This window comes from Prunus avium, chromosome 2, assembly GCF_965620075.1.
Source record: "Prunus avium chromosome 2, drPruAviu1.hap1.1, whole genome shotgun sequence".
Taxonomy (NCBI): domain Eukaryota; kingdom Viridiplantae; phylum Streptophyta; class Magnoliopsida; order Rosales; family Rosaceae; genus Prunus; species Prunus avium.
The window spans coordinates 24,999,887-25,018,120 of NC_142285.1; the positions used below are offsets into that span (position 1 = coordinate 24,999,887).

Consider the following 18,234-nt stretch of genomic DNA (forward strand, 5'->3'; position numbering starts at 1 on the left):
TTCGAGACAATCAGTCAAAGGAATACAAACAAATGAGTTTCATAATTATGCATATGTTGACCCTCATTGAAGGACTAAACATCAATGTTTAATTTTACAAGGGGGTTGAATGGAATTTTAATTTATACAAGGACTAAAATTGAAATTATTGAATGTACACAAATTTGGAATTCCAATTTTGTATGTACAGAAATATTGAATTAAATTGTACATACATAAAATTCACATTATTGAATTAAATACAAATATTGAATGAAGAATATGATCTAAAGTTTTCAATACTTCTTAAGGAAACTTTTGAACCAGTGTGCCGAGAGTTTTGGGTGCCTTTTAAGCCTATCGTTGTAATCTACATAGGTGATACCAAATCGAATACTGAATCCCGAACTCCATTCAAAGTCGTCTAGCAACGTCCACGGAAAGAATCCCTTCACTTTGACACCATTGCTAAAAAGCAATAAAAGGAAATTAAATATATTAATGTCAATAATTTGAATCAATACCTCAAAATCTAAAGCTATACCATATACATATATATTTAAATATTATAAATGAATTTTTTTAATACACTTACTCAATAGAACTTTGAACATAATGAAGGTGGCGATTGTAGTAGTCAATTCTATGGGTATCATTAAGGGCTTCAGCAAGTGATAATTTCGGATCATTCAACTCATCCACACCTACAATATATAATACATTATATGTAGTTACAAATTTAGACTTTGTACCACTTGTGTGTGTTTTACACCAAAAATATGTGAAACATTATTGATCATGCAATTACTTAAGGCTAGAAAAAATTACCATTTTCGGTGATGTAAATAACTGGATTGTGATACTTTTTCTTTGTGTAGAGTAAAAGATGTTGAATTCCTTGTGGATAAATATTTAACCATTCCGAAGCACCCTGCACCAAAATTTGAAGATTTTTAGATTTTTAGGAGTCACATTTGTAAGTGCAAAACGATTAATGGTCGAAATCATAAAGGCTTAATGAAGTAATTTGATGCGTACCTTTGGACCGATGGGGACCCCATTACGCTCAGCTGCCACAACACATATGAATCTCAGAATCTAATTAGTCTATAAACTTAAATTGCTTGAATTAAATTCTGAATTTGTACTCACATGAAAGATTAACACCATCATCTGTTGTGTAGCTTGCGTATACCGAGTTATTTTGAGGTGCGTCACTTGCATAGTAACCCGTATAGTAATTTAGTCCAAGAAAATCAAATGAACCAATTAGCAACTTGGATTGTTCTTTCGTGAATTTTGGTAATCGGCTTCCGACAAGAGATCGCATGCTTTGCGGATAGTCACCACTTGTCAATGGCTCAGCAAACCTATAACAATGTAAAAATTTCAAGGGTTAACTTGACATTATATTATGTATTGCTCGCTAGGAAGTAGTAAATATTATATTCATAAACAAATTCGAAATTCACTTGCCATCCGAACATAAAATCCAAAGCTCGTAATGCAGCATTTTTATTTTCTTTATTTTCTGATAGGGGCTCAAACCAATTTGACACCAGTGTTATCCCTATCACTCCATTTTGAGACGCCTGAACAAGAACATTAAGTTTGTTTGTTTTAGAGTCACAAAAAGGTAAAGTAGTCGCTCTCTTGTTGCAACAAACTAATTAATTGTACCTGGTATCTATTTTTGTACAATTTTACGGCAGATGCATGAGAAAGGAGCTGGTGGTGTGTTACCAAATATGGTTCAATAGATGAATCTCCGCCTGTGCAGTTTAGCTGCTGCCAAGTGGAGCATCGTCCCGGTGCTTGGGATCCGGTTGAATAACCATAGTTACTGAAGGTATACGGCTCATTCAGTGTGATCCAATGCTTTACTCGATCACCAAATTCCTTATAACAAAGTTCTGCGTAATCTTGAAAATGATTGCTGTATATACACATTTCAAAATGTAAATGTCATAATTGTATTTATTAATTAAATTATCAGTACGATTCAAAGGACAAATTTCTTCACTTACACAATATGAGGGCTTAAGAAACCACCATATTCATCTTCTAAAGTTTGGGGAAGATCCCAATGGAAGAGTGTCACAAATGGCGTTAAACCTATAAATAGCATCGTCAATAAAAGCGAGTTATAAGTTTGAAAAAATGACTTTTTTTTTTTTATGAGGGCATGTAACTCTTATTGTATAAATTATTAATCATGTAATTAAGGTGGGATGACTCACCATTGCGTAAGAGCTCATTGATGAGATTGTTGTAATATTTGATTCCTTCCTTGTTCACTCCTCCACTTAACTTTCCATCTAATAATTAAAACAAAAACAGAAAATAAAGAAATAACTGCACCGATAACATTTAAACTGAACTTTAAAAAAGTTGGACTATATGTTATCGAACTTGAACTTCGACTTCTATTTAATTTATGTTTGAAAAAAAAATTATTTTTGCTTAAGTTATTTCAATTAAGTATTTTAATTGACACAAAAAAAAATTTGTTATATTATTCGGTAGACAACTTGGACACATTACTTAAGCGAAATCCATGAAGGCAGAAATATTGAAGATTGGTCACAAATGAACTTACTTGGTAACAATCTTGACCATGAGATAGAGAATCGATAAGCATCCCACCCCATATTCTTCATAATCCCCACATCTTCCTACAGTGCATAACAAAAAAGAAATCAGATAAAAATTATCGGGAGCATCTTCAATGTGATGAGTTTTCTTCATGCTTCAAAATTTAATTTGTGCATATTGGGTCATGAACCTTATAGCGGTGATATTGATCGACAGTGATATCTCCATTGCTGCTATCGTTAATCTTTTCTGCAATTAATCATAGAAAATTTATTTATTTAGAGCATAAGAGTTAAAGTAGCACGATTTTGTTATTTTAACTAATTGATGATTTGATTGGACAAACCTGGATATTTGTGAGTGAAGGTATCCCAAATGCTTGGTCCTCTACCACCTTCTTTTGCAGCACCTTCATACTGAAATACACAAGAGACACAATGAAGAAGATGTCAATATTCTTGCTTGGATCGATGCCTGGTCTGAATTTGAAAGAAAACCCTAATCAAAACTCAAATTAAAGCCCAGAAAAGGACTTACTTGGTAAGATCCAGAACCTACACCAAATATGAACCCTTCTGGAAAACTGCTCCTATTGAGAGAAGCAGTGTCAAAATGTGTGGGTGGAGCTCTAATATCAGCTTCGCTATTCGTCAAAGCAAAGCCAATTAGTAGCAGTATGCCTAAGAGAAAAGAACGTAATTGCATTGCCATAACTTGAGGTTTTTTTTGTTGTTGTTGGTAATAATTTTGAGAAGCATAAGTTGGCTCTGGCTGGCATGCTGCATGGCCTTTATATAGAGGAGGAAGTACGTGCTGCGCATGAGAATAGTAAACACACATGGGCATTGAATGGGTTTGAAGGGGCAACTACGTAGAATGTGATGGTACAAAGGGAAATCGCAAGTTTCATATTTGAACGAGTTTGTCTCCTTCCAAAACTCAACTGCTATATTCAAACACGCAATATAATGGTGCATATGTGTGAGTAGCCGCATAGTGGAGTCTCCTAATAGCCGTTTGGGTCAAACTGTGAAAATTAATTTGACACAGAATTGTTTTCTTCACAATGTAAATATGTGATTATCTTTTCTTCACAATATAATATTTGGTGCGTATGTGTGAGTTGCCGCTAAGTCTGATTGAGTCTCCTAATAGCCATTTGGGTCAAACTGTGAAAAGAAATTTGACACAGAATTGTTTTCTTCACAATGTAAATTTGTAGATTGTTTAAATTCTTGAGCATAATATGTAATTATCTTTTTTGCGTTTGGCGAACTAGGAAGGGTATAATAGAATTTTACTTTTATTTCTTTTAAACATCAGAAAAACATGTCCAATTGGTGGGGTATTCACAAACGATGTTGAGGTTAGTTGAAACTCGAGCAATGGTTGGGGGACCATTTCGGTCAAAAATCCTAAAAAATATATATAAATAAAGAAAATCCATTTATGGGTAGATGATAGATACTTTGTAGGGCCCACTCCGCAATTTATTTGAAGAATGGTGGTGAGAAAAAATGCTTCCCTTATATTATTTAAAAGAAAAATAAAAATGTCAATGGGGTCTAACCTAGTGGAAAATGACTTGCAAACCAGAGGTCTCAGGTTCGAATCCCCATAGCATCATAGATGTGTGTGTAGTGAAATTCCCCTTCCTTATAGTTTAAATTAAACTATCGCATGTAGTATAAAATAAATAAATAAATAAATAAAAAGCCTTAATTGGCATACTCATCCTTACATATTTGTGGTCAAAGTAATGACATTGCCTTCCACTGTTCCACATACAATTCTCATAGCAATTTTGTTTCTGTTTACCCTAAAGATAAACATGCAGAAATGACTTTTTGTTTACCCTTCTTTCCTTTGGTTCTCATAACAATCAACAAAATAATGGTCCGTCAAATTCTTTTCAAAATTTGACCCATGTGGTTAATTAGGAGACTAAATCAGAATTTGCAGCTACTCACACTATTCGTGTTTGACTATCATCCAAATAATGAAACTTTCCCATTTGTACCGTGACATTCTACAGAGTTGCGCCCTCAACACCCTTCTAATGGCATGCACACGTGTTTTGCAAAGAAATTTACTTCAAGTCAACTTATACTTATCAAGATTACCAACAGAAAAACATCTCAAGTTATGGCAATGCAATTAGGGTCTTTTCTCTAATTTCTATTTATCAATTCACTTATTTTCTCATTTTCTGATGTTGGATTCGTAATTAGATCTAATTATAACAATGAAGGAATTAAATATCAATGAGCTCATTCTCAATAGTGACTCATCCCGCCTTACATGATTAATCATCTATACAATAACATTTACATGCAATCATAAATAATCACTTAAACAAAACTTTAATATGCTTTTATTGATCATGTTATTTATAGGTTTAACATCATTTGCGACACTCTTCCACTGGGATCTTCCCCAAACGTTAGAAGGCAAGAGTGAAACTACAGTCACGGCTGTGGTGGGCTGTAGCCCAGGAAAGCTATGAAGAAAAAAAATATTACCTATATCTATATGGCCCACCAAGTTTGCTGCCTTTTTACTTTGATCCAATCCTTTAATCAAATTGACCGAATCATGCAATTGCTTAGCAGCCTTGGTTTTGTTTTTTTCCCCTTGAAGCATGCAGCCTTTTGCTTCTCTTTTTTTTTTTGTTGGCAAAGTCAAAAATCTTTTTTTCCCCCAAAATCAAAAGGGAAAGCTTCTTAATATTGTACTCAATAGAAACCCACACATGTCTTTCAACCCATAATTATAGACAGTAGAAGGTAATTAGAACTCACAGGTGGGAAGATGCTTTCAAAAACGGAACAGTAACCTAATTATATTCTTCTTGTGTTTATAACTAATATATATGTGAAACTTAATTATTTATATTTTTTCACTTTGCATTTGTCTTATTCGGTTGATGCCAAGAAACAAGAAAATTGAATAGGTACACTTTCAATTATATTGTTGAACAAATTAATTTTGATAGTGTGTTTTTTTGGTTACATTTAATATGTATTTGTCTTATAAAGTTTATTGAAAATTAGTCAATGGAAAAAAAAAAAAAAAAAAAATTTTAGCTAGCCCACCCATCAAAAAATTCCTGATTCCACCCTTGTTAGAAGGTAAATTTGGCGGACATGTATAGCAAACGATATTCAGCTCCTTATATATCACATGATTTAAGGAAAACATCTTTATCACATATCGAATAATAATTCATGTTCAAGCACATCTGAAAATTAGTATCTCTTCTTCATGTTCTTCTTTCCTCTAAAATTGAAATTTACCTTTCGAAATCATTTTTTAAATATTTTTTGCAATCTCCTAGAATTTTATATAGAATCAGTGCTATTATTAATTTTGACATGCATCTACATGTAGAATGGATTTATTTTGTTAAGGCTAAAAGTCATTTTGGTCCTTGTCGTATATCGTTTTTACTACTAAGGTCCCTGTAGTTTTAATTCTAAGCAATGCAAGGACAATCCTCAATTTTTTGTCAAATTACTCTAATATGAAAGGGCATCTCTCTCTCTCTCTCTCTCTCTCTCTCTGTGGCTGGGGAATGGTTGTGGAGGGGATGCAAGATTAGACCGAAATGCCCCTCTATATTAGAGTTATTTGACAAAAAAATTGGGCCTTGTCCTTGAATTGCTCAGAATTCAAACTACAAGGACAAAATTGATCAAATTGAAACTACAGTGGCCTTAGTGGTAAAAGTGGTAAACTAAAAGGCCCAAAAATGACTTTTTCCCTTTTGTTAATGTGAAAATTTTAAATGCTAAAGCACCTGTAGAAGATGGATTTTGCGCCTCTGCAGTAATCCATGTGTTCGGCTTCTTTTTTTTTAAAGCACAAATTCTCTATTATCTGCAATTCTTCTTCTCGTATTGTTGTCTCTTTTTCTCTTTTCATATTCCATCTCAATTTCACATCTTACCATTATGTACTAAAACTTTGAAATTCTCTTTCTTATTTTTTGGACGCCAAGATTTCTGCGTAATTCAATATAAAAACAAACATCATGACTTGAATCACTTAAGATATTTTATCTTCGTTAAGATCAATACTCTGAAACATTGTGGCTTGTTGCTTGCTTTCGCCTCGTCACTCTAGGCTTCTGGTTTTTTTATTTCTCCTTTGTCTTTTAGACTTTTAGTTTTGTAACTGGTATTCATTCCTTGCCCTGGTTTAATGATGATATTACCAAATTGACCCCCCCCCCCCCCCCCCCCCCACACAAAAAAGGGGCAACCTTTATGATGATCTCTAACCCATCTAAGCACTGTTAAAAATACAAAAAGAGAATAAAAACTTCTCTATCTAAAGCATACAACAATATCCTCCTCTCTCGTGACTGACTCAGTTCTAAATAATTAGATAATTTCCAATTTGATTGATTATTTTTTGGTTAGGATGATGATTTGAGATTTCCCTTCATGTCCTAATTCAAGGTACATCATCTTTTGAAAACGTCAAAAGTGCAGCAAAAGGAAAAAACGGTTTGAATTTTATTATTATTATTATTTTTCAAAAAAGTCATCACTGCATGTTTATCTTATTGGACTCTAAATATGCAAGGGTGAGTTTTCCACGTACATGTTTAAGCACATCTGAAAATTATTATCACTTCTTCATAAGTCCTCCCAAAATGAAACTTACCTTTTGAAATCATTTTTTAATATGTTTTTTAATCTCCTAGAATTTTATATGGAATCAGTGCTATTACTAATTTTGACATGCATCTACACGTAGAATAAATTTATTTTGTTAAGACAAAAAGTCATTTTGGTCCCTGTAGCTTACCACTTTTACCACTAAGATCCATGTAGTTTTAATTCCAAGCAATGCAAGGAAAATCCCCATTTTTTTTGGTCAAATTACTCTAACATGCTACAAGGAAAAATCCTTTTGGTGACCACCACGTTTGTTCGCTAAAAGGTGATAATTTGTTGCCAAAACTGTTTCGCGACCAAATACGTTCGTCGCTAAGGTGGTCGCCGTAGCCTCGTCATTGAAAGTACCAGCGACCAACAACAATTTTCGTTGCCAAACACTTTCAGCGACCAAGTATTCCGTCGCATATGAGATTATAGTTGGTCGCCTATAACTAAAGGGTTCCAACCAAATATCAAATTTTGCCGTGTACAAAGGAAGGATTGGGCGACCAAATAGATTGGTTCGTCGCCAAAATGTTTCAATGACTAAAGGATTTGGTCGTTAAAGCTTTACTTAGTTGGTTGCTAAAACATGCATAATTTAAGTATAGATGCATATATGTACTGTTTTGTGATAATATTAACCTTTTGTTCATTAACATATTGAAATTTTGAAGAAAAAAAAAACAATAAATTTAGTTAAATAGACTAATAGAAAATGACATAAATAAAAGTTTTTCCTACTCAAGGGTACACAAGTCATTCAAGTACACATAAAGGTGTCATCATAGTCTGAAATATCGATAATATCGACGAAATATCGACGATATTTCAGTTTTTTCGAATCACGGATATTTCGGAACGTATCCATGTACATATCGTATAAATATCGACGATAATATCGGAAAATACCGATGTCGATTACACTTCAGCAATATTTTGTCAAAATATCGGTGTAATATCGCTAAAATATCGAAAATATTGATGTAAAGGTGGAAAAAAAAGAAAAAAAAAAGGGAAAAAAGGGAGACAAAAAACACAAAGGGGATTGAACCCCTCCCATTTTACTCCTCCAACACCTTAACCACCATATCACTTATATTTTTGTGATAATATGCTAAAATATTTATATTCATATGGATGGCATGTTAGCAATTACATGCAAAACTATTTTGGGGATTTATCATTTGATGACTACTCTTCACAATACACTTACTCTACACATAGAGATGATGAAGATAGTGAAAATTTTGAACCTCATAGGAACTCTATGTGGTACTAAGTCACTCATGTATCGTAACATGCAATGTATAAAGCGTAAAATATTGTAGTAAATCATTATATATAAATGATTATGGTGTGTTTAATATTTTTTCATTAATTACTACATATTTTCTACACTCACAATATTTTCCAGCTCGCTGTATAATCAACTTAAATAAGTTAAATCCATCATGCAATGCATTTCCTTCTAATTTTTTGTGATAAACTAATAGATAATTGACTAAATAAACATTCTCCAAATTTTCAATAAAAATTTCCAAGTTTTTCTTACAATTTTCGTGGTTTTTATTCAATTTTTATCGATATCGATAATATCCCGATATTTCCATCGAAATTTTTGTGTTTTTGGACTACCGATATTTCCGATATCATCGATATTTTAGACCTTGGGTGCCATATATCCAAAAATAGCAAACATGAACGAGTGGAGGCCCAACTCCATATATTCTTGCTCTTTGTAAACCCAGTTTTGCAGTCACTATGTCCCTATACACTAAGACTAGAGACCAATCATGTATCCTATGCCCTTGTAACCCCAAGTTTTGTTGTGCAATATCAATCTATGAAAGAAAAATAAAGCAAAAGTGAAAAAAGAAAGAACTTAACTGAGATTCAGTAGTTGTTTAGGCGTGTTGAAAATCCATCCAATCCGAGCACTTGATGAGACAAGCGCCTTGGGGTATTGAAACTTGGCAGTCGGGTTTGGAGCTTGAAGGAGTGCTGCGGCCGGTACCTAAGGATGTGGCAGCTGGGTTACATGGCTAGGAGAATGGGTCGGGCTGCGTTCGAGCTTGGTTTAAGAAGTCCGGTTGGATTATGCCCGGCCGGGTTATCAAATGCGGCCGGAACCTAAGGATGTGGCAGCTGCCCACTTTATATATATATATATATATTAATAAATGAAAATGGAGATTAAATGATGGTTTCCTCGGCGGACTAATTCTAGAGCTCCAAGAATTCAAAAGGCCATGGGCACCCTCATGTCATTCCAAAAGACCAAAGGTGTAGGCCCAAGACACCAATTCGAGCCCAGGATTTTTGGACTATATGCACGTGATACAGGCCTCACAAGAAAAGAAATCAAGGAGATCGATAATAAAGCAGAATGTTCTCTCTTCCCTCTCTCGCTCTCTCTTCCCTCTGCGCGCGACCCCCTCCCCGGTACAGTTCACCGACGGACATTTTCGGCCAGCGCCACCGCTACAGCCCACCACTGGGCACGGCACCGGTCCCAACAGGACCGCCAGCTCATCCTCCTTCCGTTTCGCTCCATCTGCGATGCCGGCAGCGGCGAGGATCACCGAAAACTGGAGCAAAACCGCCGGTTTTTGACAGAAACTTCACGGCCGTCGATCTCCGCTGTCCGGCCACCAAATCCGACGAGTGAGGTATGGTTTCTCACCTATTTTTCCTGATCTAGCTTCTGGTTGGGTAGGATTTGAACAATTTCTAGATTTAGTAACTCGATTTCGAACCCTATGTTTGGCCGGTTTTCAAATTGAAATTCCAGCCACTTCCATCGACTTTTTGGGGTTTGTCCAAGAACAAAAGTGGCTCCAAATTAGGTGTGTTACCTAGGGTAGGAGTCTTGGCCCGTGATTTTGAGATTTGTCGACGAGTGGTAATCGCTTTGGACACCCACGCGCTGCCAGCGCGTGTGGCGGCGCGTGGTAGCTGTAGCAGAGGGGCATTGTGTCCCAATGCAATCCCCTTGATGTCACGAGCGCATAGGTACTTTCGGATTCCAATTCGGATAACGTTTGAACCCCGAACGGATTTTACATATTGTGTGATTTCCGGGTTCGATAGGTTAGAACCGTTGGATTGCTTCCAAATTTATATATGTTGATCTAGGCATTCGTAAAATCATGTAGGATTTCACGGATCGTGAATCGGAGCCCCGGATGTTCCAATTAAACAACTTAAAGTTTGTATTTTTCAATAATCGTCCGATCGTGAGATCGCGAGCTGAGGGGGTGTTTGTGTAATTTCCAAGACCTTAGAGGGTTTTGCAAAAACACGAAAAACCTCAAGAGGTATTCGTATAAATAACTCAAATTCAAGACAATCAGTCAAAGGACTACAAACAAATGAGTTTCATAATTATGCGTATGTTGACCCTCATCAAAGGACTAAAAATCAATGTTTAATTTTACAAGGGGGTTGAATGGAATTTTAATCTTATACAAGGACTAAAATTGAAATTATTGAATGTACACAAATTTGGAATTCCAATTTTGTATGTACAGAAATATTGAATTAAATTCACATTATTGAATTAAATACGAATATTGAATGACGAATATGATCTGAAGTTTTCAATACTTCTTAAGGAAACTTTTGAACCAGTGTGCCGAGAGTTTTGGGTGCCTTTTAAGCCTATCGTTGTAATCTACATAGGTGATACCAAATCGAATACTGAATCCCGAACTCCATTCAAAGTCGTCTAGCAACGTCCACGGAAAGAATCCCTTCACTTTGACACCATTGCTAAAAAGCAATAAAAGGAAATTAAATATATTAATGTCAATAATTTGAATCAATACCTCAAAATCTAAAGCTATACCATATACATATATATTTAAATATTATAAATGAATTTTTTTAATACACTTACTCAATAGAACTTTGAACATAATGAAGGTGGCGATTGTAGTAGTCAATTCTATGGGTATCATTAAGGGCTTCAGCAAGTGATAATTTCGGATCATTCAACTCATCCACACCTACAATATATAATACATTATATGTAGTTACAAATTTAGACTTTGTACCACTTGTGTGTGTTTTACACCAAAAATATGTGAAACATTATTGATCATGCAATTACTTAAGGCTAGAAAAAATTACCATTTTCGGTGATGTAAATAACTGGATTGTGATACTTTTTCTTTGTGTAGAGTAAAAGATGTTGAATTCCTTGTGGATAAATATTTAACCATTCCGAAGCACCCTGCACCAAAATTTGAAGATTTTTAGATTTTTAGGAGTCACATTTGTAAGTGCAAAACGATTAATGGTCGAAATCATAAAGGCTTAATGAAGTAATTTGATGCGTACCTTTGGACCGATGGGGACCCCATTACGCTCAGCTGCCACAACACATATGAATCTCAGAATCTAATTAGTCTATAAACTTAAATTGCTTGAATTAAATTCTGAATTTGTACTCACATGAAAGATTAACACCATCATCTGTTGTGTAGCTTGCGTATACCGAGTTATTTTGAGGTGCGTCACTTGCATAGTAACCCGTATAGTAATTTAGTCCAAGAAAATCAAATGAACCAATTAGCAACTTGGATTGTTCTTTCGTGAATTTTGGTAATCGGCTTCCGACAAGAGATCGCATGCTTTGCGGATAGTCACCACTTGTCAATGGCTCAGCAAACCTATAACAATGTAAAAATTTCAAGGGTTAACTTGACATTATATTATGTATTGCTCGCTAGGAAGTAGTAAATATTATATTCATAAACAAATTCGAAATTCACTTGCCATCCGAACATAAAATCCAAAGCTCGTAATGCAGCATTTTTATTTTCTTTATTTTCTGATAGGGGCTCAAACCAATTTGACACCAGTGTTATCCCTATCACTCCATTTTGAGACGCCTGAACAAGAACATTAAGTTTGTTTGTTTTAGAGTCACAAAAAGGTAAAGTAGTCGCTCTCTTGTTGCAACAAACTAATTAATTGTACCTGGTATCTATTTTTGTACAATTTTACGGCAGATGCATGAGAAAGGAGCTGGTGGTGTGTTACCAAATATGGTTCAATAGATGAATCTCCGCCTGTGCAGTTTAGCTGCTGCCAAGTGGAGCATCGTCCCGGTGCTTGGGATCCGGTTGAATAACCATAGTTACTGAAGGTATACGGCTCATTCAGTGTGATCCAATGCTTTACTCGATCACCAAATTCCTTATAACAAAGTTCTGCGTAATCTTGAAAATGATTGCTGTATATACACATTTCAAAATGTAAATGTCATAATTGTATTTATTAATTAAATTATCAGTACGATTCAAAGGACAAATTTCTTCACTTACACAATATGAGGGCTTAAGAAACCACCATATTCATCTTCTAAAGTTTGGGGAAGATCCCAATGGAAGAGTGTCACAAATGGCGTTAAACCTATAAATAGCATCGTCAATAAAAGCGAGTTATAAGTTTGAAAAAATGACTTTTTTTTTTTTTATGAGGGCATGTAACTCTTATTGTATAAATTATTAATCATGTAATTAAGGTGGGATGACTCACCATTGCGTAAGAGCTCATTGATGAGATTGTTGTAATATTTGATTCCTTCCTTGTTCACTCCTCCACTTAACTTTCCATCTAATAATTAAAACAAAAACAGAAAATAAAGAAATAAGTGCACCGATAACATTTAAACTGAACTTTAAAAAAGTTGGACTATATGTTATCGAACTTGAACTTCGACTTCTATTTAATTTATGTTTGAAAAAAAAATTATTTTTGCTTAAGTTATTTCAATTAAGTATTTTAATTGACACAAAAAAAAATTTGTTATATTATTCGGTAGACAACTTGGACACATTACTTAAGCGAAATCCATGAAGGCAGAAATATTGAAGATTGGTCACAAATGAACTTACTTGGTAACAATCTTGACCATGAGATAGAGAATCGATAAGCATCCCACCCCATATTCTTCATAATCCCCACATCTTCCTACAGTGCATAACAAAAAAGAAATCAGATAAAAATTATCGGGAGCATCTTCAATGTGATGAGTTTTCTTCATGCTTCAAAATTTAATTTGTGCATATTGGGTCATGAACCTTATAGCGGTGATATTGATCGACAGTGATATCTCCATTGCTGCTATCGTTAATCTTTTCTGCAATTAATCATAGAAAATTTATTTATTTAGAGCATAAGAGTTAAAGTAGCACGATTTTGTTATTTTAACTAATTGATGATTTGATTGGACAAACCTGGATATTTGTGAGTGAAGGTATCCCAAATGCTTGGTCCTCTACCACCTTCTTTTGCAGCACCTTCATACTGAAATACACAAGAGACACAATGAAGAAGATGTCAATATTCTTGCTTGGATCGATGCCTGGTCTGAATTTGAAAGAAAACCCTAATCAAAACTCAAATTAAAGCCCAGAAAAGGACTTACTTGGTAAGATCCAGAACCTACACCAAATATGAACCCTTCTGGAAAACTGCTCCTATTGAGAGAAGCAGTGTCAAAATGTGTGGGTGGAGCTCTAATATCAGCTTCGCTATTCGTCAAAGCAAAGCCAATTAGTAGCAGTATGCCTAAGAGAAAAGAACGTAATTGCATTGCCATAACTTGAGGTTTTTTTTGTTGTTGTTGGTAATAATTTTGAGAAGCATAAGTTGGCTCTGGCTGGCATGCTGCATGGCCTTTATATAGAGGAGGAAGTACGTGCTGCGCATGAGAATAGTAAACACACATGGGCATTGAATGGGTTTGAAGGGGCAACTACGTAGAATGTGATGGTACAAAGGGAAATCGCAAGTTTCATATTTGAACGAGTTTGTCTCCTTCCAAAACTCAACTGCTATATTCAAACACGCAATATAATGGTGCATATGTGTGAGTAGCCGCATAGTGGAGTCTCCTAATAGCCGTTTGGGTCAAACTGTGAAAATTAATTTGACACAGAATTGTTTTCTTCACAATGTAAATATGTGATTATCTTTTCTTCACAATATAATATTTGGTGCGTATGTGTGAGTTGCCGCTAAGTCTGATTGAGTCTCCTAATAGCCATTTGGGTCAAACTGTGAAAAGAAATTTGACACAGAATTGTTTTCTTCACAATGTAAATTTGTAGATTGTTTAAATTCTTGAGCATAATATGTAATTATCTTTTTTGCGTTTGGCGAACTAGGAAGGGTATAATAGAATTTTACTTTTATTTCTTTTAAACATCAGAAAAACATGTCCAATTGGTGGGGTATTCACAAACGATGTTGAGGTTAGTTGAAACTCGAGCAATGGTTGGGGGACCATTTCGGTCAAAAATCCTAAAAAATATATATAAATAAAGAAAATCCATTTATGGGTAGATGATAGATACTTTGTAGGGCCCACTCCGCAATTTATTTGAAGAATGGTGGTGAGAAAAAATGCTTCCCTTATATTATTTAAAAGAAAAATAAAAATGTCAATGGGGTCTAACCTAGTGGAAAATGACTTGCAAACCAGAGGTCTCAGGTTCGAATCCCCATAGCATCATAGATGTGTGTGTAGTGAAATTCCCCTTCCTTATAGTTTAAATTAAACTATCGCATGTAGTATAAAATAAATAAATAAATAAATAAAAAGCCTTAATTGGCATACTCATCCTTACATATTTGTGGTCAAAGTAATGACATTGCCTTCCACTGTTCCACATACAATTCTCATAGCAATTTTGTTTCTGTTTACCCTAAAGATAAACATGCAGAAATGACTTTTTGTTTACCCTTCTTTCCTTTGGTTCTCATAACAATCAACAAAATAATGGTCCGTCAAATTCTTTTCAAAATTTGACCCATGTGGTTAATTAGGAGACTAAATCAGAATTTGCAGCTACTCACACTATTCGTGTTTGACTATCATCCAAATAATGAAACTTTCCCATTTGTACCGTGACATTCTACAGAGTTGCGCCCTCAACACCCTTCTAATGGCATGCACACGTGTTTTGCAAAGAAATTTACTTCAAGTCAACTTATACTTATCAAGATTACCAACAGAAAAACATCTCAAGTTATGGCAATGCAATTAGGGTCTTTTCTCTAATTTCTATTTATCAATTCACTTATTTTCTCATTTTCTGATGTTGGATTCGTAATTAGATCTAATTATAACAATGAAGGAATTAAATATCAATGAGCTCATTCTCAATAGTGACTCATCCCGCCTTACATGATTAATCATCTATACAATAACATTTACATGCAATCATAAATAATCACTTAAACAAAACTTTAATATGCTTTTATTGATCATGTTATTTATAGGTTTAACATCATTTGCGACACTCTTCCACTGGGATCTTCCCCAAACGTTAGAAGGCAAGAGTGAAACTACAGTCACGGCTGTGGTGGGCTGTAGCCCAGGAAAGCTATGAAGAAAAAAAATATTACCTATATCTATATGGCCCACCAAGTTTGCTGCCTTTTTACTTTGATCCAATCCTTTAATCAAATTGACCGAATCATGCAATTGCTTAGCAGCCTTGGTTTTGTTTTTTTCCCCTTGAAGCATGCAGCCTTTTGCTTCTCTTTTTTTTTTTTGTTGGCAAAGTCAAAAATCTTTTTTTCCCCCAAAATCAAAAGGGAAAGCTTCTTAATATTGTACTCAATAGAAACCCACACATGTCTTTCAACCCATAATTATAGACAGTAGAAGGTAATTAGAACTCACAGGTGGGAAGATGCTTTCAAAAACGGAACAGTAACCTAATTATATTCTTCTTGTGTTTATAACTAATATATATGTGAAACTTAATTATTTATATTTTTTCACTTTGCATTTGTCTTATTCGGTTGATGCCAAGAAACAAGAAAATTGAATAGGTACACTTTCAATTATATTGTTGAACAAATTAATTTTGATAGTGTGTTTTTTTGGTTACATTTAATATGTATTTGTCTTATAAAGTTTATTGAAAATTAGTCAATGGAAAAAAAAAAAAAAAAAAAAGTTTTAGCTAGCCCACCCATCAAAAAATTCCTGATTCCACCCTTGTTAGAAGGTAAATTTGGCGGACATGTATAGCAAACGATATTCAGCTCCTTATATATCACATGATTTAAGGAAAACATCTTTATCACATATCGAATAATAATTCATGTTCAAGCACATCTGAAAATTAGTATCTCTTCTTCATGTTCTTCTTTCCTCTAAAATTGAAATTTACCTTTCGAAATCATTTTTTAAATATTTTTTGCAATCTCCTAGAATTTTATATAGAATCAGTGCTATTATTAATTTTGACATGCATCTACATGTAGAATGGATTTATTTTGTTAAGGCTAAAAGTCATTTTGGTCCTTGTCGTATATCGTTTTTACTACTAAGGTCCCTGTAGTTTTAATTCTAAGCAATGCAAGGACAATCCTCAATTTTTTGTCAAATTACTCTAATATGAAAGGGCATCTCTCTCTCTCTCTCTCTCTCTCTGTGTGTGGCTGGGGAATGGTTGTGGAGGGGATGCAAGATTAGACCGAAATGCCCCTCTATATTAGAGTTATTTGACAAAAAAATTGGGCTTTGTCCTTGAATTGCTCAGAATTCAAACTACAAGGACAAAATTGATCAAATTGAAACTACAGTGGCCTTAGTGGTAAAAGTGGTAAACTAAAAGGCCCAAAAATGACTTTTTCCCTTTTGTTAATGTGAAAATTTTAAATGCTAAAGCACCTGTAGAAGATGGATTTTGCGCCTCTGCAGTAATCCATGTGTTCGGCTTCTTTTTTTTTAAAGCACAAATTCTCTATTATCTGCAATTCTTCTTCTCGTATTGTTGTCTCTTTTTCTCTTTTCATATTCCATCTCAATTTCACATCTTACCATTATGTACTAAAACTTTGAAATTCTCTTTCTTATTTTTTGGACGCCAAGATTTCTGCGTAATTCAATATAAAAACAAACATCATGACTTGAATCACTTAAGATATTTTATCTTCGTTAAGATCAATACTCTGAAACATTGTGGCTTGTTGCTTGCTTTCGCCTCGTCACTCTAGGCTTCTGGTTTTTTTATTTCTCCTTTGTCTTTTAGACTTTTAGTTTTGTAACTGGTATTCATTCCTTGCCCTGGTTTAATGATGATATTACCAAATTGAACCCCCCCCCCCCCCCCCCCCCACAAAAAAGGGGCAACCTTTATGATGATCTCTAACCCATCTAAGCACTGTTAAAAATACAAAAAGAGAATAAAAACTTCTCTATCTAAAGCATACAACAATATCCTCCTCTCTCGTCACTGACTCAGTTCTAAATAATTAGATAATTTCCAATTTGATTGATTATTTTTTGGTTAGGATGATGATTTGAGATTTCCCTTCATGTCCTAATTCAAGGTACATCATCTTTTGAAAACGTCAAAAGTGCAGCAAAAGGAAAAAACGGTTTGAATTTTATTATTATTATTATTTTTCAAAAAAGTCATCACTGCATGTTTATCTTATTGGACTCTAAATATGCAAGGGTGAGTTTTCCACGTACATGTTTAAGCACATCTGAAAATTATTATCACTTCTTCATAAGTCCTCCCAAAATGAAACTTACCTTTTGAAATCATTTTTTAATATGTTTTTTAATCTCCTAGAATTTTATATGGAATCAGTGCTATTACTAATTTTGACATGCATCTACACGTAGAATAAATTTATTTTGTTAAGACAAAAAGTCATTTTGGTCCCTGTAGCTTACCACTTTTACCACTAAGATCCATGTAGTTTTAATTCCAAGCAATGCAAGGAAAATCCCCATTTTTTTGGTCAAATTACTCTAACATGCTACAAGGAAAAATCCTTTTGGTGACCACCACGTTTGTTCGCTAAAAGGTGATAATTTGTTGCCAAAACTGTTTCGCGACCAAATACGTTCGTCGCTAAGGTGGTCGCCGTAGCCTCGTCATTGAAAGTACCAGCGACCAACAACAATTTTCGTTGCCAAACACTTTCAGCGACCAAGTATTCCGTTGCA

General features: G+C 34.5%; 2 protein-coding genes across 3 annotated transcripts; both read right to left on the minus strand.

Annotated features, from left to right (window-relative positions):
- Positions 1 to 275: 275 nt before the first annotated feature.
- On the minus strand, positions 276 to 3,414 carry LOC110771164 (beta-glucosidase 12-like). 2 transcript variants are annotated; one of them, XM_088247994.1, is made up of 13 exons: positions 3,112 to 3,414; positions 2,921 to 2,990; positions 2,765 to 2,823; positions 2,579 to 2,654; positions 2,220 to 2,297; positions 2,007 to 2,094; positions 1,660 to 1,915; positions 1,456 to 1,571; positions 1,132 to 1,349; positions 1,018 to 1,049; positions 808 to 910; positions 575 to 683; positions 276 to 447 (listed from the first exon to the last, which is right to left on the minus strand). In XM_088247994.1, the coding sequence occupies exons 1-13, from the start codon at positions 3,412 to 3,414 to the stop codon at positions 276 to 278; spliced, it is 1,680 nt and encodes a 559-aa protein (XP_088104120.1). The 2 variants fall into 2 exon arrangements, with proteins under 2 accessions (XP_088104120.1, XP_088104121.1); XM_088247995.1 differs by lacking the exon at positions 2,921 to 2,990 and having other exon boundaries at positions 3,108 to 3,313.
- A 7,294-nt stretch (positions 3,415 to 10,708) lies between these two features.
- Positions 10,709 to 13,983, minus strand: LOC148296709 (beta-glucosidase 12-like). Its single transcript, XM_088247979.1, has 13 exons — positions 13,681 to 13,983; positions 13,490 to 13,559; positions 13,334 to 13,392; positions 13,148 to 13,223; positions 12,789 to 12,866; positions 12,575 to 12,662; positions 12,228 to 12,483; positions 12,024 to 12,139; positions 11,700 to 11,917; positions 11,586 to 11,617; positions 11,376 to 11,478; positions 11,143 to 11,251; positions 10,709 to 11,015 (listed from the first exon to the last, which is right to left on the minus strand). Exons 1-13 carry the CDS (start codon positions 13,981 to 13,983, stop codon positions 10,844 to 10,846), a joined length of 1,680 nt encoding a protein of 559 aa, XP_088104105.1. The 3' UTR covers positions 10,709 to 10,843.
- Positions 13,984 to 18,234: the final 4,251 nt, after the last annotated feature.

Bases quoted from the DNA above. Each gene is read 5' to 3' on its own strand.
- LOC148296709 (XM_088247979.1), bottom strand. From the start codon at position 13,983: ATGTGTGTTTACTATTCTCATGCGCAGCACGTACTTCCTCCTCTATAT. The intron at 13,224-13,333 runs GTTCATGACCCA...TATGCACTGTAG, and splicing joins ATCAATATCACCGCTATAAG to GAAGATGTGGGGATTATGAA. The intron at 12,484-12,574 runs GTAAGTGAAGAA...GTGTATATACAG, and splicing joins TTCTTAAGCCCTCATATTGT to CAATCATTTTCAAGATTACG.
- LOC110771164 (XM_088247994.1), bottom strand. From the start codon at position 3,414: ATGTGTGTTTACTATTCTCATGCGCAGCACGTACTTCCTCCTCTATAT. The intron at 911-1,017 runs GTACGCATCAAA...ATTTTGGTGCAG, and splicing joins GGGTCCCCATCGGTCCAAAG to GGTGCTTCGGAATGGTTAAA. The intron at 448-574 runs GTAAGTGTATTA...ATTGCTTTTTAG, and splicing joins TATGTTCAAAGTTCTATTGA to CAATGGTGTCAAAGTGAAGG.